The 25,923-nt window shown below is 45.9% G+C and overlaps 1 protein-coding gene across 2 annotated transcripts in view; it reads right to left on the reverse strand.

Moving 5' to 3' along the window:
- LOC116971245 (perilipin-2-like) overlaps positions 1-20,135 on the reverse strand; it is a 32,216-nt gene extending 12,081 nt beyond the window's left edge. For both annotated transcript variants that reach the window (XM_033018239.1, XM_033018240.1), the window contains exons 1-4: positions 20,041-20,135; positions 19,749-19,788; positions 18,933-19,128; positions 901-983 (exon numbers count right to left, since the gene is read on the reverse strand). In XM_033018239.1, the coding sequence (XP_032874130.1) occupies positions 901-983; positions 18,933-19,128; positions 19,749-19,769 (300 nt within the window). In that variant the 5' untranslated portion in view covers positions 19,770-19,788; positions 20,041-20,135. The remainder of the gene's footprint in view (positions 1-900; positions 984-18,932; positions 19,129-19,748; positions 19,789-20,040) is intronic.
- Between the last annotated feature and the right edge of the window lie 5,788 nt (positions 20,136-25,923).

The following is a 25,923-nucleotide window of genomic DNA, read 5'->3' on the forward strand; positions in this document are numbered from 1 at the left end:
GGTCAGGGGGGTGCGAGGGGAGGGGGATGGGTGTGTGTGCGCAGGGTTGGTGTGCCCTGCCGGAGCCCTGCCCCGCCAGAGCCCCCCATTCTCACTTCACCAGGATCTTGAGGTTGCAGCAGTCAGCGTCGCATTCAGCCAGGGTCCACACAACGGGCCGCCTTCGCACACCGGACCGGCTTCAGGGCGGACGACTTCTGGACTCACTGACTGACTGACTGCTTCTGGACTCACTCACTCACGGCTTCTGGACTCACTCATGGCTTCTAGACTCACTCACTGGCTGACTCACGGCTTCTAGACTCACTCACTGGCTGACTCCCGGCTTCTGGACTCACTCACTGACTGACTCCCGGCTTCTGGACTCACTCAATCCCGGCTTCTGAGCTCAGCCTGGCCTCCAGGGCTTTATTCTCCTCGCCCCGGTGATTGACCGCTGGTGCCAGAAGGGGTGTTGCCATCCAGGTGATTGACAGGAGAGAAGACCAATCTGCTGATCTTACGATTATTAAACCTTCATACCTTTTGTAATATTCTACCGATTGGAACAAAACTTGATGCACTTGGGGCACAGGAAAACGGTGAGTAAGGTGGCAAAAAATTGTTGCACCATCGGGTACCATTTCTGCACAAATTTACAAATAACGCAAACCAGAAGAGGACAAGATGAGCGTTTTAGTTAAGTATGGATTATCTAGCAACCCGATTAAATATAAGATCAACAAAGAAGAGTTTTTTAAAAATCAGGATGAAAATAACATTAGGGAAAGGCAAACAAATCCAATCGAATTCACTATAATTAGTCCAACTAAACATTTGAATTCCACATGATAATTAAACCTCCAGTTCAACCACTGGAAATTACCTGCTGCTTCACGGTATAATTCAGTAAGTCCATACCTGGTTACTGGATTGGTGGATGAAAGGCAGCTTCTCTTCTATTCTGTCCAGTCCTTTGCAGGCATAGTCATTTGCAAAAGCAACTGTAAAGGAAATGTTAAACATCCAAGTTTGTTGACTGAAATTCATCAGACTATTATCGTTGAACAGAAACCAATATAATGGCACAACTTCTCCAAACATATATATAACCACTTTTAAAATCTTTTAGAAGCTTCACCTATTTAACCACCAAGTTATTTATAAATCAAATTTTACTAGATATTTGTCCAAAGTAAGTTGGGAAAATTTGCTTAAAGTGAACATTCCATTGGTCATTTCATCCATAACCTGGGATCCTCTGTTTAAAAATAGATAAAACGTTTCTACATGTGGATATTAAGGGAGAGTTGCTAAGGCATATATTGTTCCCTTGGAAAATGTCATTGGGAACTAACAAATAAGTAAATGGCAGACATTTAATATTATTATTGCCATATGTTCATGAGGTAGACTGAAAAGCATGCTATCTAATCAAATCAGATAATACAATACATAAATATAATCAAGTCAAACTCAAGTACAAAAGCAAAGGAAAAGATTGAGTATCTTTGAGTAGAGTATTGCTCGTAACATTGTAGTCGGAAAGTTCCAGTGTCAAAGTCCAATGTCCAAAATGGGATAGAGGTACATCAAATGTTGCCCGATCTTATGGAAGGACTGTTAGTCTAGCAGTGCACACTTTCAAGCTTCTGTATCTTCTGCCCGATCAGAGTGCAAAGAGCAGGAATGACAGGGCAGCAACAAGTCTTTTGGTTATGTTGGCTGCTTTTCTTGGGCAGCATGAAGTGTATGTGGAGTCAATGATGGGAAACCTGGTCTGTGTGATGGATGTCTACAGTACATCCACACATATGTAATTTATTGCGGTCCAGGGCAAAGCTGTTCTCAAACCAAGCTGGGATGCAACTGTCAGTATACTTTCTATGGTGCACCTGTAGATGTTTGTGAGAGTCACTGGAGACGTGCTAAATTTCTTCAGGCCCCAGAAGAAAGAGGCATTGGTGCACTCTTGGCTGTTGGTGATAGGATAGTTCACAGAAAACCTTCATAATTAACAAATGCCAAGTTACAGAGACATGTGTCTCTCAGAAAATAAGTATGCAGGAACATTATGAAATTAGTATTAGAATTTAGAGATGAAAGGACATGTATTTTGATTACAAAAGCAACTCATTGTGTTGCGTAAAAGTAATTAATCACGTTTATAACGTAATCTTAAATGATTTATTTCATATTTATAGTTCCGTATGGCTCAGGTAGAGGCCACTCGACCCATTATGTCTTTGCTTTCTCTCAGAGCAGTGCCAATATCACACTAAATTCCCAGTAATCTAATTTCTTGCATAATTTCCCATCTCCAACAGCCCCAATCCTCCTGCCACCCAGCGATTTAGGAGTAAACTATACTAAGTGCAGACCCGTTAGACCCCTAAGTGCAACAACGCAATATTCCACCACTCATCCATTCCCTCAACACAATATTCCACCACTCACGCATAGCCCCCAACTGTGCAGGTGTTTCCCCTCATCCCCGAGCACTCCCTCCCCCTCTTTACCTTGCCTCTTCTTTCCCCTCCATAACTCCTCTCACCTCCCTATTCCCCTCCTATCCCTCCATCTCCCACTCCTCACCCCTCCTATCCCACCACTATCCCTCCTGACCTCTCCCACTGCCCTCCTATCCCTCTATTCCCCCTCCACTCCCTCTCCCTTCTCACCTCCCCAACTTTCCCCCCTCTCTCTCCCTACCCCCAACTCTCCCCCAATCCCCTGCACTCTCCCTCCTCTCCTCCCCAGGATATTCCCCTCTTCTCCTCCCCTCCTCCAATCCCTCTCTCACCTCTCCGTCCCTCTCCTTCCCCATACCCTCAGTCACTCCTTCCCTCCCTCCATAAAAAGCAGCGCATGCAGTTCCTTCCTCCACAGGTGATTCATTGTTACCTGTGGTTTAGATCCCGTTGACTTGACGATTGGACCAGTTTGCACTGTGTGTGCGCGTGCGTGTTTTCGTGTGAGTGTGTGACTCAAACTCCATGCAAACAGCTCGGCCACCCTGCAACCCGACTTTACCTCCCTCCCTCTGCCCACTCCGCCGCAGCCGCCACTCAGCCCATCCCCGTCCTGCCCGACCGCCCGCTGCTGCCGCTCTGGCCGTCCCCGCCCTGCCCACCGCTGCTGCTCAGCCCGTCCACTCCCTGCCCACCCACCCGCCTACCTGCCTGCTCGCTGCTGGGCTGAGCCGCGGGGGGGGGGGGGGGGGGGGGTGGAGTCGGTGTTCGTCATGGTGGACACCTCGAGTTTCGACGAACTGGTGGAGGAGATCTCCTCCGCGAGGGCTGTGAGGCTGAGTTACCTCAGCAGCAGTGGAGGAGATGGACGGTTGCAGCCAGTCACCCGGGGGGACGGGACCGCCGTTGCCGCAGAGGGAGGGCGGGGTGAGTGAGGGAGAGACGGGACCAGGGCCTCCACTTAACCCCCTCCCCGGTTATTGTGAGGAGGAGAGAGAGGAGTGTGAGCGAGGCAGGAGTGGCGCGGTGCAGGAAGGGGCGTCGCGGTCCCGGCCGTGGTGTTGACTGACAGGAGAGACCAATCTGAGCATGCGTGGTTTATAAGATTTTTAAACCTTAATAACTTTTAAAATATACCGTCAATTAGAACAAAACTTGTCGCACAGGAGAATGGTGAGTAAGGTGGCGAAAAACCGTAGCGCGATCGTGTACCGTTTTTGTGCAAATAGAAAAACCACACAAACCAGAGGAGCACAAGATCAGAGTTTTAGTTATGTACTAGACCAAGTGCAGACCCGTTGGGTCTGTTTCCCCAACGCGCATTTGGGAGAGAGGGGTGGGGGAAGGGGAGAGAGGGAGGAGGAGGGAGAGTAGGGAAGGGAAGGAGGAGGGAGAGGGGGAAGAGTGTGGAGGGAGGGGGAGAGTGGTAGGGGGCGGGGGAAGAGTGGGTTGGGAGGGGGAGAGGGGTGGGGGGAGAGAGGGGAAAGAGTGGGGAGGGAGAATGGGAGGGGGAGGGAAGTGGAAGAGTGGGGAGGGATGGAGGGGGAGAGGAGTAGCGGGAGTGGTGGAAGAGGGACAGAGGGGTAGGGGAAGGGGTCGGGGAGAGAGGGAAGGGGGTGGGGTAGAGAGGGAAGGGGGGTGGGGGAGAGAGGGATGGGGGTGGGAGGAGGAGGGGGAGGAGAGGGAGAGGGGTGAAGAGAGGGAGATGGAGAGGGGGAGGAGAGATGGGTGGGGGAGGGGAGGAGAGAGGGTAGGGGGAGAGAGGTGTGGGTGAGGGGGGAGGGAGGCGAGGAGGGAGATGGGGTTGGTGGTAGAGGGGGTATAGTGTGGATGGAGGGGGAAGAATGGGGAGGAGAAAGGGGATGGGGGGAGGGGTGGGGGAGAGGGAGTGAGGAGAGGGAGATGGAGAGGGGGAGGAGAGAGGGGTGGGGGACGGGAGGAGAGAGGGATGGGGAGGGGGAGAGAGGTGTGGGGGAGGGGGGGGAGGGGGAGATGGGGTAGGGGAGGGAGGGAGAAGAGTGGTGTGGGGGAGGGGGAGGGGGGAGAGAGGGGAAATAGTGGGGAGGGAGAGTGGGAGGGGGATGGGGGGAAATAAGTGGAAGAGTGGGGAGGGAGGGAGGGGGAGAGGGGTAGGGGGAGTGGTGGAAGAGGGACAGAGGGGTAGGGGAAGGGGTGGGGGAGAGAGGGGAGAGAGGGGGAAACAGAGAGGGGTGTGGAGGGAGAGGGAGAGGGGTGGGGTAAGGGGAGAGAAGTGGAAGAGTGGGGAGGAAAGGGTAGGGGGAGTGGTGGAAGAGGGGCAGGGGGGTAGGGGGAAGGGGGCTGGGGGAGCGAGGGAAGGGGGGTGGGGGAGAGAGGGATGGGAGAGGGAGAGGGGTGAGGAGAGGGAGAGGGGGAGGAGAGAGGGGTGGGGGAGGCGAGGAGAGAGGGGAGGGTGAGAGAGGTGTGGGGGAGGGGGAGGGAGGCAAGGAGGGAGATGGGGTAGGGGTAGAGGGGGAAGAGTGTGGATGGAGGGGGAAGAGTGGGGAGGGGAAAGGGGTGGGGGAGAGAGGGAAGGTGGGGGAGAGAGGGAAAGGGTGGGGGAGGGAAGGGGGGTAGGGGAGGAAAGGGGGGTAGGGGGTGGGGGGTGGGGGAGAGAGGGAAGGGGGTGGGGGAGGGGAGAGGGAAGGGGGGTGGAGGAGAGAGGGATGGGGGTGGGAGGAGGAGGGGAGGAGAGGGAGAGGGGTGAGGAGAGGGGGAGGAGAGAGGGAGGGGGGAGGGGGAGAGAGGGATGGGGAGGAGGAGAGAGGTGTGGGAGAGGGGAGGGAGGGATGGGAGATAGGGTAGGGGAGGGAGGGGGAAGAGTGTGGAGGGAGGGGGAAGGGGGTGGGGGAGAGAGGGAAAGGGGTGGGGGAGAGGGAAAGGGGTGGGGGAGAGGGAAAGGGGTGGGGGAGAGAGCGAAGGGGGTGGGAAGAGGAGGGGGGAGGAGAGGGAGAGGGGAGAGGAGAGGGAGATGGAGAGGTGTGAGGAGAGGGAGATGGAGAGGGGGAGAGAGGGATGGGGGGAGAGAGGGGAAATAGTGGGGAGGGATAGTGGAAGGGGGAGGGGTAGGGGCAGTCCATCTGTTCCCTCTTTCTCTATTCCCACACACGTGATGACGCGCTTCGACACAGGCTGCGGGGGTGGGGGGGGAGGGGCTGGGGCTGCTGCAAAGGCATATGTAAATAGATCCATTCCGATTGGACATCTGTGAGCATTGGGCATTGTGACATCACACGATGGAATGTTCACCAACATTCTATGGGTGAGAAGCAGTTTTCTTTTGAAATTTTGGGGGGGGGGGGGGGGGGGGGGAAGGATTTTATTAAAAATGTGTACATAAACACGACGAAATGTAATCAGGAATGGATACTTGGAATAAAAAGTGAAATCTCTACCGAAATGGAAAAAATCTCGGCCCGACCCGCTGAGTTCCCTGTGGGCAATTTGAAACTTTGTTTTTGTTTATTAATCTGCAGAGTACCAAGTCGCAGATAGACAACATAAGATGGAGCAACTCAGCGGGCCGGGCCAGGCAGCAACTCTGGAGAGAAGGAATAGGTGATGTTTTGGGTCGAGACCCTTCTTGTCCTTTTCTCCAGAGATGCTGTCTGTCCCGCTGAGTTACTCCGGCTTTTTCTCTCTCCTCGTGGGTTTAAACCAGCATCTGCAGTTCCTTCCCACACGCTTCAACACTACAGGAGAGCCCGGTGTGGGGACTCGACCCAGTCGAGGGACGGCCGCTTCTTGCTCAGGCTTCAGGAAGCCGGTACAGTGGGGGGCTCCATTCGATACGCTCATGCACATGGCAACCGTCGAAGCTTTGGTTAGTGGCGAGTTTTCTATTCTCGAGTCCTATTCTTTATTGTTTATGTATGACTCCAGTTTGTCCCATGGTATTGTTATCCATCTTACACTCTGCCCGCCCACCAACACGCTTCATTCACACGAATACATGACACACATAATCCTCGCGTGTTGTGAACTTAATGCTGCCTGCCCGCTGAGTTAAAGAGTTCCCACAGTAGACTCACGATACACTAAGGTAAACGCACGGGCCACTACGTTCTTACGACGAGTTAAATGTTTCAATTCTTAAACACAAGAGTAAATTTGACTCGTGGAAAACTTTAAACATGTTTGATTTTTTTCAAGAGTTGACAAGTTTCACGGGTACCTGCCGTTAGCGCCACGAGTCTCTAAGTTGTGTCCACGAGTTCCGACGTTACAGCTACGTTAATCGTACGTTATTACCACGAGTTTTAACTCGGGGTACCTCGTGTGTCAACTCTCACCGTGAGACAGGGGTTTTATTCTGTTTGGCAAGGAGCTTGTCCCAGCAACAATGAATCAACAGCAGAGCATTTTTTAATTAGGATAGTGTGGGATTTGGAAGGGGATCCTGGTGATGATGCCCCTTGAGCTTGCTACCCTTACCCCTCCAGGTGACAGAAATGTTTGGGTTAAAGGCGCCAATAAGCTAGTTTCCAGTTTTGCAACTAAAAATTGTACAAAAACGCTTAAACTTCTAAGTTGCTAGAACAATTTTTACCCTCCAAGGAAATCAGAATTAGCTGAATCAACCGTCAGCACAGAAGTAAGTTGTTCAGCATATTTAACAACTGTATCGCACAACCGTATGTATATTGCAACCACTTGAGGAATTGTTAACAATAAAATAGAACGTGACAGCCGAACTCAAAGGGCAAAAGGGAAGTGCAGGTATTGATTCTCAACTAGGCAAAAGGTCAGCAGCTCTTAGAACATTCGCTGTATTGCACAACTCTGACATTGCACTGTATAACACAGCCAAGGACAAAAGAAGCACCACAGTAACACAAGATTAAAAGTCATCCTCTGTGAAAAATTATGCAATGCAATGTTTTAACCAGGGCTGTGGAGTCGGTCGTAGAGTCGGGGCAATTTTGGTGCTGCTGAAGTCGGCATCGGAGTCGGTAAAAACTTCCCGACTCCGAACTCAATATAAATTTCAGAGGCTACGTAAATCTCTGCCTTATCCACTGACTTGGCCTCCACTGCTGTCTGTGGCAAAGGATTCCACAGATTCACTACCCTCTGACTAAAGCAATTCCACCTCATCTCATTCCTAAAGGAACGTCCTTTAATTCTGAGGCTATGACCTCTATTCCTAAACTCTCCCACAATTAGGAGCAGAATTAGGCCATTTTGCCCATGTCTACACTGCCATTCAATCATGACTGATATATCTCTCCCTCCTAACCCCATTTTCCTGCCTTCTCCCCATAACCCCTGACATTGTTCTAACCAATTTTACTTTAGTACCATCTGCAAACTTTCTAATCATACTGTGTATGTTCTCAAGATGAATATATGGTAATACAGCTAAACTGAACAGAATCAGGCCATGCTGACCATATGCCTCGGTCCACATGACAATAAACTAAACTCGCCCCAGAAAAATAAATTTCAGCAAGTATTAAGTAATTTCAGCGTGTTTTGGACGCAGCCCAGACCATCACACAAACCAACCTCCCTTCCATTAATACCTCACGCTGCCTCGGAAAGGCCAGCAGCATAATCAAGGACGAGTCTCACCCTGGCCACTCTCTCTTCTCCCCTCTCCCATCAGGCAAAAAGTACAAAAATGTGAAAACTCACACCTCCAGATTCAGAGATAGTTTCTTCCCAGCTGTTATCAGGCAACTTAACCATCCTACCACAACCAGAGAGCAGTGCTGAACTACTATCTACCACTTTGGTGACCCTCGGACTATCCTTGATTGGGCTTTGCTGGCTTTACCTTGCACTAAACATTATCCCCTAATCATGTATCTGTACACTGTAAATGGCTCGATTGTAATCATGTATTGTCTTTCCGCTGACTGATTAGCACACAACAAAAGCTTTTCACTGTACAGGGCCTGTCCCACCAGCATGCGATCAAACGTGGTCGCTTGAGGCGTACGGCCTCGCGGGGCCAGTCCCACTTAGATCAGCGGAGGCGTATGGAGTTGTGCGGGGCTGGTCCCGACATCGCGCGGGGCTCCAAAAATCTTGCACTGTCCGAAAATCCCGCGCGACAACAGCCTGTCGGCCCGCAGCCGCATTGAGGCCGTACGCAGCGCCTCGATGTTTTGGGTCGAGACCCTCTTGTCCTTTTCTCCAGAGATGCTGTCTGTCCCGCTGAGTTACTCCGGCTTTTTCTCTCTCCTCGTGGGTTTAAACCAGCATCTGCAGTTCCTTCCCACACGCTTCAACACTACAGGAGAGCCCGGTGTGGGGACTCGACCCAGTCGAGGGACGGCCGCTTCTTGCTCAGGCTTCAGGAAGCCGGTACAGTGGAGGGCTCCATTCGATACGCTCATGCACATGGCAACCGTCGAAGCTTTGGTTAGTGGCGAGTTTTCTATTCTCGAGTCCTATTCTTTATTGTTTATGTATGACTCCAGTTTGTCCCATGGTATTGTTATCCATCTTACACTCTGCCCGCCCACCAACACGCTTCATTCACACGAATACATGACACACATAATCCTCGCGTGTTGTGAACTTAATGCTGCCTGCCCGCTGAGTTAAAGCGTTCCCACAGTAGACTCACGATACACTAAGGTAAACGCACGGGCCACTACGTTCTTACGACGAGTTAAAATGTTTCAATTCTTAAACACAAGAGTAAATTTGACTCGTGGAAAACTTTAAACATGTTTGATTTTTTTCAAGAGTTGACAAGTTTCACGGGTACCTGCCGTTAGCGCCACGAGTCTCTAAGTTGTGTCCACGAGTTCCGACGTTACAGCTACGTTAATCGTACGTTATTACCACGAGTTTTAACTCGGGGTACCTCGTGTGTCAACTCTCACCGTGAGACAGGGGTTTTATTCTGTTTGGCAAGGAGCTTGTCCCAGCAACAATGAATCAACAGCAGAGCATTTTTTAATTAGGATAGTGTGGGATTTGGAAGGGGATCCTGGTGATGATGCCCCTTGAGCTTGCTACCCTTACCCCTCCAGGTGACAGAAATGTTTGGGTTAAAGGCGCCAATAAGCTACTGTTTCCAGTTTTGCAACTAAAAATTGTACAAAAACGCTTAAACCTCTAAGTTGCTAGAACAATTTTTACCCTCCAAGGAAATCAGAATTAGCTGAATCAACCGTCAGCACAGAAGTAAGTTGTTCAGCATATTTAACAACTGTATCGCACAACCGTATGTATATTGCAACCACTTGAGGAATTGTTAACAATAAAATAGAACGTGACAGCCGAACTCAAAGGGCAAAAGGGAAGTGCAGGTATTGATTCTCAACTAGGCAAAAGGTCAGCAGCTCTTAGAACATTCGCTGTATTGCACAACTCTGACATTGCACTGTATAACACAGCCAAGGACAAAAGAAGCACCACAGTAACACAAGATTAAAAGTCATCCTCTGTGAAAAATTATGCAATGCAATGTTTTAACCAGGGCTGTGGAGTCGGTCGTAGAGTCGGGGCAATTTTGGTGCTGCTGAAGTCGGCATCGGAGTCGGTAAAAACTTCCCGACTCCGAACTCAATATAAATTTCAGAGGCTACGTAAATCTCTGCCTTATCCACTGACTTGGCCTCCACTGCTGTCTGTGGCAAAGGATTCCACAGATTCACTACCCTCTGACTAAAGCAATTCCACCTCATCTCATTCCTAAAGGAACGTCCTTTAATTCTGAGGCTATGACCTCTATTCCTAAACTCTCCCACAATTAGGAGCAGAATTAGGCCATTTTGCCCATGTCTACACTGCCATTCAATCATGACTGATATATCTCTCCCTCCTAACCCCATTGTCCTGCCTTCTCCCCATAACCCCTGACATTGTTCTAACCAATTTTACTTTAGTACCATCTGCAAACTTTCTAATCATACTGTGTATGTTCTCAAGATGAATATATGGTAATACAGCTAAACTGAACAGAATCAGGCCATGCTGACCATATGCCTCGGTCCACATGACAATAAACTAAACTCGCCCCAGAAAAATAAATGTCAGCAAGTATTAAGTAATTTCAGCGAGTTTTGGACGCAGCCCAGACCATCACACAAACCAACCTCCCTTCCATTAATACCTCACGCTGCCTCGGAAAGGCCAGCAGCATAATCAAGGACGAGTCTCACCCTGGCCACTCTCTCTTCTCCCCTCTCCCATCAGGCAAAAAGTACAAAAATGTGAAAACTCACACCTCCAGATTCAGAGATAGTTTCTTCCCAGCTGTTATCAGGCAACTTAACCATCCTACCACAACCAGAGAGCAGTGCTGAACTACTATCTACCACTTTGGTGACCCTCGGACTATCCTTGATTGGACTTTGCTGGCTTTACCTTGCACTAAACATTATCCCCTAATCATGTATCTGTACACTGTGAATGGCTCGATTGTAATCATGTATTGTCTTTCCGCTGACTGATTAGCACACAACAAAAGCTTTTCACTGTACAGGGCCTGTCCCACCAGCATGCGATCAAACGTGGTCGCTTGAGGCGTACGGCCTCGCGGGGCCAGTCCCACTTAGATCAGCGGAGGCGTATGGAGTTGTGCGGGGCTGGTCCCGACATCGCGCGGGGCTCCAAAAATCTTGCACTGTCCGAAAATCCCGCGCGACAACAGCCTGTCGGCCCGCAGCCGCATTGAGGCCGTACGCAGCGCCTCGATGTTTTGGGTCGAGACCCTTCTTGTCCTTTTCTCCAGAGATGCTGTCTGTCCCGCTGAGTTACTCCGGCTTTTTCTCTCTCCTCGTGGGTTTAAACCAGCATCTGCAGTTCCTTCCCACACGCTTCAACACTACAGGAGAGCCCGGTGTGGGGACTCGACCCAGTCGAGGGACGGCCGCTTCTTGCTCAGGCTTCAGGAAGCCGGTACAGTGGGGGGCTCCATTCGATACGCTCATGCACATGGCAACCGTCGAAGCTTTGGTTAGTGGCGAGTTTTCTATTCTCGAGTCCTATTCTTTATTGTTTATGTATGACTCCAGTTTGTCCCATGGTATTGTTATCCATCTTACACTCTGCCCGCCCACCAACACGCTTCATTCACACGAATACATGACACACATAATCCTCGCGTGTTGTGAACTTAATGCTGCCTGCCCGCTGAGTTAAAGAGTTCCCACAGTAGACTCACGATACACTAAGGTAAACGCACGGGCCACTACGTTCTTACGACGAGTTAAAATGTTTCAATTCTTAAACACAAGAGTAAATTTGACTCGTGGAAAACTTTAAACATGTTTGATTTTTTTCAAGAGTTGACAAGTTTCACGGGTACCTGCCGTTAGCGCCACGAGCCTCTAAGTTGTGTCCACGAGTTCCGACGTTACAGCTACGTTAATCGTACGTTATTACCACGAGTTTTAACTCGGGGTACCTCGTGTGTCAACTCTCACCGTGAGACAGGGGTTTTATTCTGTTTGGCAAGGAGCTTGTCCCAGCAACAATGAATCAACAGCAGAGCATTTTTTAATTAGGATAGTGTGGGATTTGGAAGGGGATCCTGGTGATGATGCCCCTTGAGCTTGCTACCCTTACCCCTCCAGGTGACAGAAATGTTTGGGTTAAAGGCGCCAATAAGCTACTGTTTCCAGTTTTGCAACTAAAAATTGTACAAAACGCTTAAACCTCTAAGTTGCTAGAACAATTTTTACCCTCCAAGGAAATCAGAATTAGCTGAATCAACCGTCAGCACAGAAGTAAGTTGTTCAGCATATTTAACAACTGTATCGCACAACCGTATGTATATTGCAACCACTTGAGGAATTGTTAACAATAAAATAGAACGTGACAGCCGAACTCAAAGGGCAAAAGGGAAGTGCAGGTATTGATTCTCAACTAGGCAAAAGGTCAGCAGCTCTTAGAACATTCGCTGTATTGCACAACTCTGACATTGCACTGTATAACACAGCCAAGGACAAAAGAAGCACCACAGTAACATAAGATTAAAAGTCATCCTCTGTGAAAAATTATGCAATGCAATGTTTTAACCAGGGCTGTGGAGTCGGTCGTAGAGTCGGGGCAATTTTGGTGCTGCTGAAGTCGGCATCGGAGTCGGTAAAAACTTCCCGACTCCGAACTCAATATAAATTTCAGAGGCTACGTAAATCTCTGCCTTATCCACTGACTTGGCCTCCACTGCTGTCTGTGGCAAAGGATTCCACAGATTCACTACCCTCTGACTAAAGCAATTCCACCTCATCTCATTCCTAAAGGAACGTCCTTTAATTCTGAGGCTATGACCTCTATTCCTAAACTCTCCCACAATTAGGAGCAGAATTAGGCCATTTTGCCCATGTCTACACTGCCATTCAATCATTACTGATATATCTCTCCCTCCTAACCCCATTGTCCTGCCTTCTCCCCATAACCCCTGACATTGTTCTAACCAATTTTACTTTAGTACCATCTGCAAACTTTCTAATCATACTGTGTATGTTCTCAAGATGAATATATGGTAATACAGCTAAACTGAACAGAATCAGGCCATGCTGACCATATGCCTCGGTCCACATGACAATAAACTAAACTCGCCCCAGAAAAATAAATGTCAGCAAGTATTAAGTAATTTCAGCGAGTTTTGGACGCAGCCCAGACCATCACACAAACCAACCTCCCTTCCATTAATACCTCACGCTGCCTCGGAAAGGCCAGCAGCATAATCAAGGACGAGTCTCACCCTGGCCACTCTCTCTTCTCCCCTCTCCCATCAGGCAAAAAGTACAAAAATGTGAAAACTCACACCTCCAGATTCAGAGATAGTTTCTTCCCAGCTGTTATCAGGCAACTTAACCATCCTACCACAACCAGAGAGCAGTGCTGAACTACTATCTACCACTTTGGTGACCCTCGGACTATCCTTGATTGGACTTTGCTGGCTTTACCTTGCACTAAACATTATCCCCTAATCATGTATCTGTACACTGTAAATGGCTCGATTGTAATCATGTATTGTCTTTCCGCTGACTGATTAGCACACAACAAAAGCTTTTCACTGTACAGGGCCTGTCCCACCAGCATGCGATCAAACGTGGTCGCTTGAGGCGTACGGCCTCGCGGGGCCAGTCCCACTTAGATCAGCGGAGGCGTATGGAGTTGTGCGGGGCTGGTCCCGACATCGCGCGGGGCTCCAAAAATCTTGCACTGTCCGAAAATCCCGCGCGACAACAGCCTGTCGGCCCGCAGCCGCATTGAGGCCGTACGCAGCGCCTCGATGGGCGTACGCAGCGTCTTGACGTCGTACGCAGCGTCTTAACGGCTTACGCAGCGTCTTGACGGCGTACGCCGAGCACGTGGCATTGCGCAATGACGTCACCGCCCGGCGTGCCGTCGCGTGATGACGTCACCGCCCGACGCTGTGCGACGTCCAAATTCAGTCGTCCGCCTCCTGCCCAGCTGATTGGCGAGTATGATGTCGGGACCAGCCCCGCACAACTCCATACGTCTCCGCGGTTCGAATAGGGACCGGTCCAGCGAGGCCGTATGCCTCAAGCGACCACGTTTGGTCGCGCTAGACGCATGCAATTGCATGCTGGTGGGACAGGCCCTTACCTCGGTACACGTGACAATAAACCAAACTGAACTGAAACTGAAGATCGACACAAAATGCTGGAGTAACTCAGCGGGACAGGTAGCATCTCTCGAGGGAAACGTGTCTGAAGAAGGGTCTCGACCCGAAACGTCACCCATTCCTTCTATCCAGAGATGCCGCCTGTCCTGCTGAGTTACTCCAACATTTTGAGTCTATCTTCAATTTAAACCAGCATCAGCAGTTTCTTCATACACATAAATTAAAACTGAACTGAACTACTGGAAACTTCACCAATCCCAACTAGTTCTGTAAGGACGTTCGGCATTACATAAGACTAAGCCTCAGCAGTGAAATCTGCACTCTGTTAGTTAGGGGTGGATCATAAATGCCAATTACTCCATCACCACCCACAAATGATGGCATCTTTAAAATATGCCGAACCTCTGCCAAACATTCTGCCGTCTAATCTCACATATTGCCATGCTGATAAAACCCTGTTGCTGCAAAGCAGCTACACGGAGAGAGAGAACTTCAGCACATAGAATCATATAATCAGGCTCGGTAAGGGACTGGTAAGGTTCAATTTGGAGTATCGTGTGCAATTTTTGGCACTATATCCGAGGAAGGATGTGCTGGCTCTGGTGAGGATCCAGAAAAGGTTTACAAGGATGATCCCAGGAATTAGTATGTTGATCTATGATGAGCATTTGTCGGCACTGGGCCTGTACTCGCTGGAGTTTAGAACAATGAGGGGGGACCTCATTGAAACATACAGAATAGTGAAAGGCTTGGATAGAGTGGATGTGGAGAGGACGTTTCCACTAGTGGGAGAGTCTAGGACTAGTGGTCATAGCTTCAGAATTAAAAGACGTTCTTTAAGGAAGTAGATGAGGTGGAATTTCTTTAGTCAGAGGGTGACTAATCTGTGGTGTTTATTGCCATGGAAGGCTGTGGAGGCCAAGTCAGTTGATATTTTTTAGGCAGAGATAGATAGAATCTTGATTAGTATGGGTGTCAGGGGTTATGGGGAGATAGCAGGTGAATAGGGTTAGGAAGGAGAGAGTGTTCAGCCATGATTGAATAACAGAGTAGACATGATGGGCCAAATGGCCTAATTCTATTCCTATCACATGACATATATATTGACGCATAAGAATATAAATATCCTAGTTATTATAGAACAGAATATAGCATATTGTTGTAGAATATAGCCTTTGTAATGGAATAGATCTCTTCATTTTATTCAATGTTTTTTCTTAGTCATAAAGTATGGAAAGAAGACTTTCGGCCCACCCTGGCCCCACCCTTTCCAGCTTGATAACATCTTTCCTATAATACGATGACCAAAACTGAACACAATACTCTATACTCAATGCTCTGACTGATGAAGGCCAATGTACCTGCAATTGAATTTGGATCACAAAAATAACCTGTTTTTAAAAACACACGCAACGTTTAGGCCAATTATCCACAATAATAGGTAGAGTGGGCAAGAGACTGTGCATCTACCCGATTTATTCCTTTCATGGTTTTACTCATCACCCCTCATCCTCCTGCACTACAAGGAATGGAGTCCTAGCCTACACAACCTCCCTATAGTTCAGACCCTCTAGTCCTGGCAACATCCTCGTAAATCTTCTCTGTGCCCTTTCCAGTTTGACGACATCTTTCCTAACATAGTGAGCAAAATTGAACACAAAAAATGTTCACAATCATCTTCACTATCTGCAAAACTACCCACCTTTGTATCATCAGCAAACTTGTTAATCTTGCCCTGTATGTTCTCATCCAAATCATTGATGTAGATGACAAACAGTAACAAGCCCAGCACCAAATCCTGAGGCACACCATTAGTAACAGACTTCCAGTCCGAGAAGCTACCTTCCACCATCACCCTCTCTTCCTTCCTTGAAGCTAATTTTCTATCCATTCAGCTATTTTGGATGTCATATGTACCAACAGTGGAACAATTACTTTTTTACAGTGGAGATTTACAGGCCTATTAACGTAATATACATAGATACCATGCAATAAACACATTCAATAAATTAATAACACTAATAATATTGAATAAAAGCCCTACAAGTGCATAAAATGTTGAGGGAATAGTGTAGATGGGGCACAGAAACATGGAAAATAGGTGCAGGAGGAGGCCATTTGGCCCTTCGAGCCAGCTCTGCCAGTCATTGTGATCATGGCTGATCATCCGCAATCAGTAACCCGTGCCTGCCTTCTCCCCATACCCCTTGTTCCCGCTAACTCCAAGAGCTCTATCTAATTCTCTTTCAAATTCATCCAGTGAATTAGTCTCTACTGCCTTCTGTGGCAGAGAATTCCACAAATTCACAACTCTCTGGGTGAAAAGGTTTTTTTCTCATCTCATTTAAATGCCCCCCCCTTATTCTTAGACTGTGGCCCCTGGTTCTTGACTCCCCCAGCAATGGGGAAAAAATTCCTGCATCTAGTATGACCAGTCCTTTTATAATCTTATATGTTTCTATAGACACTTATATTCAATGCCCTGCCTTACCTCTGGCCTAATGACTGATCCAGTGTGAGGTGATGCACTTTGGGAGGTTGAATGTGAATATAGAAAATATGTGCAGGAGGAGGCCATTTGGCCTTTCGAGCCAGCACCACGCCATTCATTGTGCTCATGGCTGATCATCCACAATCAGTTGGCCGTGCCTGCCTTTTCCCCATATCCCATTAGCCCCAAGAGTTCTATCTAACTCTCTTTTAAATTCATCCAGTGAATTGGCCTCCTTTGCCTTCTGTGGCAGAGAATTCCACAAATTCACAACACTGGGTGAAAACATTTTTTTCTCATCTCAGTATTAAATAGCCCCCCTTTATTCTTAAACGGTGGCCCCCCAGTTCTGAACTCCCCCAACCTTGGTGTAGATTAGAGGCTCATGTTATGAGTCATGCTTTTGTAGTTACGCCTACTAGTTTATTACTGTGGGCTGTTTGGAGTACACTCCCAAGTGAGAGCTTGTACTTGTTTGTCTTGAATAAACAGTGTTTAACCTGACATGGCATGAGGTCTTTATTATCACAAGGGCCATAAATAACACTTGGGAACATTTTTCCTAAATCTAGCTTGTCCAGTCCTTTTATAATATGTTTCTATAAGATACCCTCTCATCCTTAATTCCAGTAAATACAAGCCCAATCTTTCCAATCTTTCCTCATATACCAGTCCTGCCATCCCGGGGATTAAGCTCTTGAACCTACTCAATTGAACTGCCTCAATTGCAAGGATGTCCTATCACAAATTAGGAGACCAAAACTGCACACAATACTCAAGATGTGGTCTCACCAGGGCCCTGTACAACTACAGAAGGACCTCTTTACTCCTATACTCAACTCCTCTCATTATGAAGGCCAATGTACCATTAGCTTTCTTCACTACCTGCTTTATCTGCATGTTTAGTGATTGGTGTAAAAGGACACCGAGGTCTTGTTGCACTTCCCATTTTCCAATCTGACACCATTGAGATAATAATCTGCCTCCTTGATTTTGCCACCAAAATGGATAACCTCACATTTATCCACATTATACTGCATCTACCATGCATCTTCCCACTCACTCAACCTATCCAAGTCACCCTGCAACCTCCTAGCATCCTCTTTGCAGTTCACACTGCCACCCAGCTTTGTGTCATCTGCAAATTAGCCAGTGTTACTTTTAATTCCATCATCTAAATCATTAATATATATTGTAAATAGTTGTGGCCCCAGCACCGAGCCATGTAACATTCTGACAGGGACCCGTTTATTCTTACTCGTTGTTTCCTGTCTACCAACCAATTCTCTATCCATGTCAATACCCTACCCCCAATATCATTTGATCTAATTTTCCCACTAATCTCCTGTGTGGGACCGTATCAAAGTATTTCTGAAAGTCCAGATACACTACATCCACTGGCTCTCCATCCATTTTACCTGTCACATCCTCAAAACAAATCGAGAAGATTAGTGAAGCAGGATTTCCCCTTCATAAATCCATGCTGACTTGGACCAATCCTTTTACTGCTATCCAAATGCACCGTTATTACTTCTTTAATAATTGACACCAGCATCTTCCCCACCACCGATGTCAGGCTATAATTCCCCGTCAACCTTGCTTATCCAGAAATAGCAAAATTTGCAGCTATGATAGTAACAGCCATACCACTGTTCTCCGCACTGAAAATAATTAAATCTGATTTAAGGGCTTCAATGAAAGAGGATCTGGTCGAAGCAAATCTGTTCCTAAGGACAAGTTATTAATACATTTTAAGTATGTACTTGTATAGTAAACTTACTACCTATGCATTTACCTTTAATTTCTATTGAACTTGAGATGTTTTTTGTCATAATTTAGCCATTTAGCTCATACCTGTGGCCTTTGTTTAATAAATTTTTGACTAATGCTTTTATATTTTTTATTTAATTCAATGGAATTTTAATTTTGTTATGGTCCTTTCTGTATTTTTCTTTTCTTTTAGCATAATGAATTATGGTTGTTTTTTCAAGAATAAACAATAAAAAGCCACATTAGCATAGCTACAAGCATTAGACTAAAAACTTTAAGGACATGGGTTTAAAAGGTAGCCTGATGATTCATGTGGTTTTACCGAAATGCCATCTTGTGTAATGTCATCATAGCAGATTTAGAATTATTATCCCTGGGGGTCAGGGTTGAAGTTGGATACACAAGAAATCAAGGAGTCAAAGTAGGGTGTTTTGGGTATTGACTCCATAGCCCTGGTTTGAGTTAAAACCAGGGCTGTAAAGTCGATACCCAAAACTCCCTATTTGTTTTGAATTTGATTTTCAGCTTCAATTCCTATTCTTACCATTTTGAGAACTAACTCCGTACATTCAATTACATTCCAGTTAGACAATAAACTTCGCAAATCTGAATCAGGAGCAAAATAAATCCCATTTCTTACTTTGTGGTTCCAACTTCTGGAGAATTGGCATCGCGCTGGTGACAGTTACTGCTATAATGGCCATCACACCTTTCTCTGTTGCTTCACACAACGACCTTAGGTAGGGGTGATTCTCCTTTGTGCTGCTATATACAGAAGTTACCATGTTGTACGCAGTACTGAAAAGTGGCAAATGGGCCACTCTAACAAACGCATTCTAGGAGGGAGACAAAAATTCAGAATAAAATGTTTTCCTGCAGACAAATCCCTTCCCCATTTCTGCATTATTCAGGTATTGATTCTGTCTTCATACCACAGTGCCATTCTTGACATTTTTATACTCCTTGGCAATCATTAACATCAGACTATTTGCTGAAGCAAGGTGAAAAAAGTTTAAAGTTCGAAGTTAAATTTTGGAAATTAATTCTCAGACACAGCCCAGGCATCTTCCAACCCACTAAAAACAGAAGCATTTCACAAAAGAAATTGAGTGGGCTTCAGAAAACCCTTCATCCACCATCCTGGTAGAGTGGTAGACCAAGTTCAGATCTGGAGACACATTGAATTGGGACCAACCAATTACTTAAGTTTAAAGAGGCTTGGGATACAGAGCAACATTTAACATTATATTTTAATATATTATTTTGGTCACAGTTTACAATTGGAATTACTATTCATTCTGAATGTTTTAAAATGGTGCTGTGCACATGAAGCATTTGAGGACTTGACCCCAAATGTCAAGACACGAAATCGCACTTATTATTAAGGAAACAATTGTAGTAATTTGAAAACTGCTGGTCAGAAGGTCCAAGCAGAATAATATTTAATGAATCGTACCTGAGACATTTCCACTGCCATCGTGATATCAATTTCCGCTCTATAAGAAAGTAAACATTAAATGTCAGTTCAACGTAGTGGCCCACAGCATTTTGTGCTTATGTTCGGTAAAAACCAGCATTCGCAGTTCCCTCCTGCACACGAAGTGTCTCATCCCGGCCAGAGTTCATGATCGAGGTTGCTGAAGCAAACCCGAAAACAAGCCGCAAATCTACACTGACTTAAATAAAACAAAGATTCAACAAGGCTACATCTGCAAACGTCTCTACTAAGATTGTTAGAGCATACGTACCAAACAAGTGGAAAAGTGGTTCACAGTCCGGCACACCACGACTTCAACACCGAGCGGACCAGTGCTGATCCCGGAACTGCGAGTACCGCCGTCCCTGCACAAACCCCGCTCCACTGCCATTGGGCAAGATCCGTCCCGTCCGTGCGCGCCCCCGTTGCAACAGCCTACCCTGTGCGCGCCCCCGTTGCAACACCTACCCCTGTGCGCGCCACCGATGCAACATCTTCCCCTGTGCGCTGCCGCCGATGCAACATCTACCCCTGTGCAAAGATCCTATAGCGGATCTTTGCCCCTGTGCGCTGCCGCCGGCACCACTCCAGTATTCACATATGTCCCCACATATATCACATAACACCCCCTAGCAGCGCATTCCCAGACACCTATCACTTTCTGTGTACAAAACCTCCCCCGCAAATTTATTTTAAACTCTGTCCCCCTCACCTTAAAGCTATGCCCGCGGATCTTGAACATTTACATCATCTGATAGTCTACCCCACCTATACATCCCAAAATTTTGTATAATTCCATCAGGTCACCCCTCAATTTTCGACTTTCCAGAGAAAACAAGTGCGTGAAAACATGGGCGGAAATCCGGGTGGGGGGGGGGGGGGGGGGGGGACACACGTCTCTCCCATGTTTTGAGTGGTGGGGGACAATCCCCCCTCCCCCCATGTTTTGTAATCCGGATTTACAAATTCGGTGGAAAAAAAACGATTAAAATCTCCGCTTTCAGCGACACAATGGGGGTGTCACTGTTAAATTCTATGGAATCTGGAATTCTATAATGAAGGGCATTTCATCCCTTTGGTAAATACAGTAGTTTGAAGGGTAGTTGGCTTCAGTTTTGGAGAGATCACTGTTGCTGAAATTACTCATGGGATTTTAATGTTTATTTTGGCTACTTGTAAGTTGCTTTGGTTGTTGTCAGAGGCACATTGCCTTTTCCACATGCAATAATTGGTTACATCAACAGATGATCAAGGTCAAATTAGGCAAGTAGATTCATCTCAATACAAAGTATATTTGCCAATGGCTCCCATTACATAATTATCTAATTAATATTTTATTCAATTCATGTGCAATGATTTAATTAGGATTCATTAAAATAAAATCCATAGTACATCATATTAAAGAGGTTAAACTTATTGATGAAAGATTGTTACAACATTCAACTGAAATTTAAGGTCACTGTTAAGTTTAAAATCATCTAAATATATGAATATAGAACATATAGTACAGCACAGGAACAGGTCCATCAGCCCATAAAGAACATGCCAAACATGATGTCAAGTTAAACTAATGTACATTAATAAACCTTGTGCATCAGTCTATGAAAGTAAGCATGCAGGTACAGCAGGCAGTGAAGAAAGCGAATGGCATGTTGGCCTTTATAACAAGAGGAATCGAATATAGGAGCAAAGAGCACATTCTGCAGTTGTACAGAGCCCTAATAAGACCACACCTGAAGTATTGTGTGCAGTTATGGTCCCCTAATTTGAGGAAGGACATTCTTGCTATTGAGGGAGTGCAGCGTAGGTTTACAAGGTTAATTCCGGGGATGGTGGGACTGTCATATGCTGAGAGAATGGAGCAGCTGGGCTTGTACACTCTGGAGTTTAAAAGGATGAGAGGGCATCTCATTGAAACATATAAGATTGTTAAGGGCTTGGACACGCTAGAGGCAGAAAACATGTTCCCAATGTTGGGGGAGTCCAGAAACAGGGGCCACAGTTTAAGAATAAGGAGTAAGCCCTTTAGAACGGAGACAAGGAAACACTTTTTCTCACAGAGAGTGGTGAGTCTGTGGAATTCTCTGCCTCAGAGGGTGGTGGAGGCAGGTTCTCTGGATGCTTTCAAGAGAGAGCTAGATAGGGCTCTTAAAAATAGCGGAGTCAGGGGATATGGGGAGATGGCAGGAACGGGGTACTGATTGGGGATGATCAGCCATGATCACATTGAATGGCGGTGCTGGCTCGAAGGTCAAATGGCCTACTCCTGCACCTATTGTCTACTAGACTAAGTGGGACCCGTTGGGTCCCATGTTCACACGGGAGGGCTGGTTTCCCGACGCAATATTCCACCTCTCCACCAATTCCAATATTGGTGCCCAGTGGGGGGGGGGCTTTCTGGAGTGCTGGTATGGGTGTTGTTGGCTGCATGGAATACTGGTCTCCAGAGGGCTAGTATGGACATTGTGGGCCAAAGGAATTCTTGGGGTGGCAGCTCAGTCCCTCAAGCCTGATGTGCCGGCAGCTCACTCACAGCTGGTGGGCTGGCAGTTGACTCACGGCTATTCCTTGAAATTCCATTTCAAGCAGAGTGCAAGGCCGCCAAATTCAAATCCATATTTCTACCATTTCAAGCAGGGAGCAAGGCCACTAAATTCAAGTGCAGTTTCTTATCTCTTCCAGCAGGGTGCAAGGCCACAAAATTCAAGAGCAGTTTCATACCACTTCAAGCAAGGTGCAAGGCCACCAAATTCAGGTTCAGTTTCCTACCACTTCAAGCAGGGTGCAAGGCCACCAAATTCAAGTGCAGTTTCATGCCACTCAAGGAGGATGCAAGGCCACCAAATTCAAATGCAGTTTCATACCATTTCATGCAGGGTGCAACGACACCACATTCAAATGCAGTTTCATACCATTTCATGCAGGGTGCAAGGCCACAACATTCTAATGCAGTTTCATATCATTTCAAGCAAGGTGAAACCACCATGAAACCACCATAAAACCACACACATAGTTCATTAGACATTCAGTGTGTTCAATTGATTAACAGCTCAGACAGAGTTGTGACCTCTCCCTCCCCCATCATACAGAGACTGAGCCACACCCAGATTTCCGGGTTTTATAATCCCTCCCCTTTCCACCGGAAAAGGTATGGCCTTCATGGCGTGATTGACAGTTAAGAGATTCTCAACATTTTTTAAACACTAAGAACACTTTTATTTTTCATTGATGGGAAGAATCCTCTGCACCTGATCAGCGGAGGGGGACTGAGTAAGATGGGCAAAAATCACAGCCGTAAGTGGTAGCGTTTTACCTAAAATCAATATAGTGCAAACAGGAAGTTGTCAAGTTTAGACAAACAACCCTTTGCAGTGCCTTTTCACTTCAACCCAAACAACTATTTGCAGTGCATTTTTACTTCAACCCAAACAACCATTTGCAGTGCATTTTTACTTCACCCCAAACAACCATTTGCAGTGCATTTTTACTTCAACCCAAACAACTATTTGCAGTGCATTTTTACTTCAACCCACACAACCATTTGCAGTGGAGTAGAGCCAGGCTGCCAAATGAAGAGCGAGTGAGAAGCGGCTTGGATTGGTTGGCATTGTGGCATCAGCAGCTGGTAAGAGCCGTTCAGATCTTAAAAATTGAGTTTTGTGATCAATTTTACTCAAATCTGGGGAAATAATTGACCAAGGAGTGAATGTGCGAATGTAAAAGTAAAATCGCTAGTGAAATGGTAAAAATGTTGCTGTTTTTGAGCGGTTTGCGCGGAGTAACGAATCAAATGCAAAATGCCGTACACCCACATACCCACAGAGTTTTAAAAGTAGATAGATAGATAGATAGATAGACAGATAGATAGATAGATAGATAGATAGATAGATAGATAGATAGATAGATAGATAGATAGATAGATAGATAGATAGATAGATAGATAGATAGATAGATAGATAGATAGATAGATAGATAGATAGGTTATATGTGTAGGAAAGAACTGCAAGTGCTGGTTTAAATCGAAGGTAGACACAAAAGAGATGGGTGACATTTTGGGTCGAGACCCTTCTTCAGACAGAAGAAGGGTGTCGATCCGAAATGTCGCCGATCTCTCCAGAGATGCTGCCTGTCCCGCTGAGTTGCTCCAGCATTTTGTGTCTACCCATGAGTAGGTTATAGTTTGGTTAACCCTGGAGCTCACATACTGGGGAGCATGTGGAAAATGGTCAAGATAGAATGTAGTTAAAATAGCTAAAGCTGAAACATTCTGCTGAAAAGCAAGCTTTCTTATCAGTAGGTGAGAGGTTAGTCCTTTGCAGTCCAGTCTAGGTTCTTCTCTGTTGCAATCTTGCATTACAGATGCTCTTGGTCATTGTGTTTAGCAGGCAAGTCTCCCAAAGATTAACAAATTACCTCTTTTACGAGGGGACTCAATTTGGTGAGTAGAATCTGAACATTTATGATATATACATGTTAGATATATGGGAGGAAGATTATGAGAGGAACACCAAGAAACTCAAGATTAAAGTTAACTTCAGGGAAACACAAAGTTGAAAGGTTATGAAGACATTGATTAATGATGGTTTATTTCAACTACACAAGTAACCATTGTGTCATGAGGGTATAGAAATCCCAGTTACTTTGGTTTGTTGAAGCAACTTGAGCTTGCTCACACTGTTTCCTGAAGTACATCGCTAAAGCCTTTATTAAACTGATTTGTTCGATAGACTCACCACTGATTTATGAGTTGTTTTATTTTGTGTATGTGCCTATCCGAGTAAAGTCAATATAGGGTACGGGTATAGTACAAAATTCCCTCCTACATCACCTAAAGGATGAAGTAGTGGTCATTAAAGAATTCCATGGTTCTGGTAATGTAAATTACTCAACTATGGATTTATGTTATGACACATTAAAAATTATTCAGTACCCACGTAATCAGAGAACACATTACCACAAAGATCCTGGTAGCAATAACCTTAAGGTTCTTTTTGTTGTAGCTGTGCATTGTTTCTCGTTTAAAAATAATTTAAATTTGCTACTGAAAGCCACATTTCAATCTGCTTCCACCATCCGTTCAGGCAAAGAATTACAGGTCATAACAATGGTAATTTATTTGCACATACATTATGGTGTAAACAAGTACATGTATATTTTGTATAAATAAGGTCTATAAATGATGATATCCATCATTGCCTTCAACAAAGGGAAAAAATATTTGAAAATCAATAGCTCAGACTGGTACATAACTTCTGTCTACCAGGCTACAGTGATCTATGCCCTCTTGTATGCATCTAGGAACTGGGCAACCTCCTGCAGGTATCACACCTTACTGGAAAAATACCTCCAAACCGACTTGAAGGGTAAACACAGCAATCCTTTCCCAAGTCATTGGATACAGCATTAAGGGCTGAGTTTCTCGGAATTGATGATACATTGTTTCCACTCCACACTCTCAAGTTGGGCATTGTTCCCATGCCCATCACCACCCTCCCTAAATAGACATTTTGAGCTCTGTAATGGTAAGAGATGACCAGACAAAAAGAGCAAAATATTCTAAGATGGTTAATGTTAAGGGCAGGTCAAGTTTGGTAGGGTGCTGGTGTTATGTATAGGCCTTTAGCTTGAACATCTCTTGATTGTGAAAATCAGCATGACATTTGGATAATTTGACAATGTTGGATAATACCTTTACCAAAATAGAAGTTACTCCACAAAGTGATTGATCATTATTTTCAAACTGAATTGTGATGTTTACCATTGACACCTCTCTCCCTTGAAAAATATCCTGTTTCCATGGCTCTTTGACATCAAGTGCAGCTCGACGAATGGCTCCCATTTGAATTTTGGCATTGTGCAATTTTACCAAGTGGTTTAACTCTGACATTAATACTTGGGTCCCCGCAGTGGCTGCCTCACCAGCAGCTGTTAGTCCTTTAACCCTTTTTGTTATTTTTAGTGTGTCTAAATGTGTGCTTTAAATGTTTCTTAGTATGTCTTATGTCATAATCCAAACCAATACAGACTTTGTTTAACGATTACATATTATTAGTATCTAGGGTCCCGGGGTCCCAGCTATCAAAATAGATGTGGTCCTCATTTATCAATTACGTATTAACACTGCTTCTAATTGTTTATTTTTATTTATAGATAG

Source organism: Amblyraja radiata, chromosome 3 (assembly GCF_010909765.2).
Source record: "Amblyraja radiata isolate CabotCenter1 chromosome 3, sAmbRad1.1.pri, whole genome shotgun sequence".
Lineage (NCBI taxonomy): Eukaryota > Metazoa > Chordata > Chondrichthyes > Rajiformes > Rajidae > Amblyraja > Amblyraja radiata.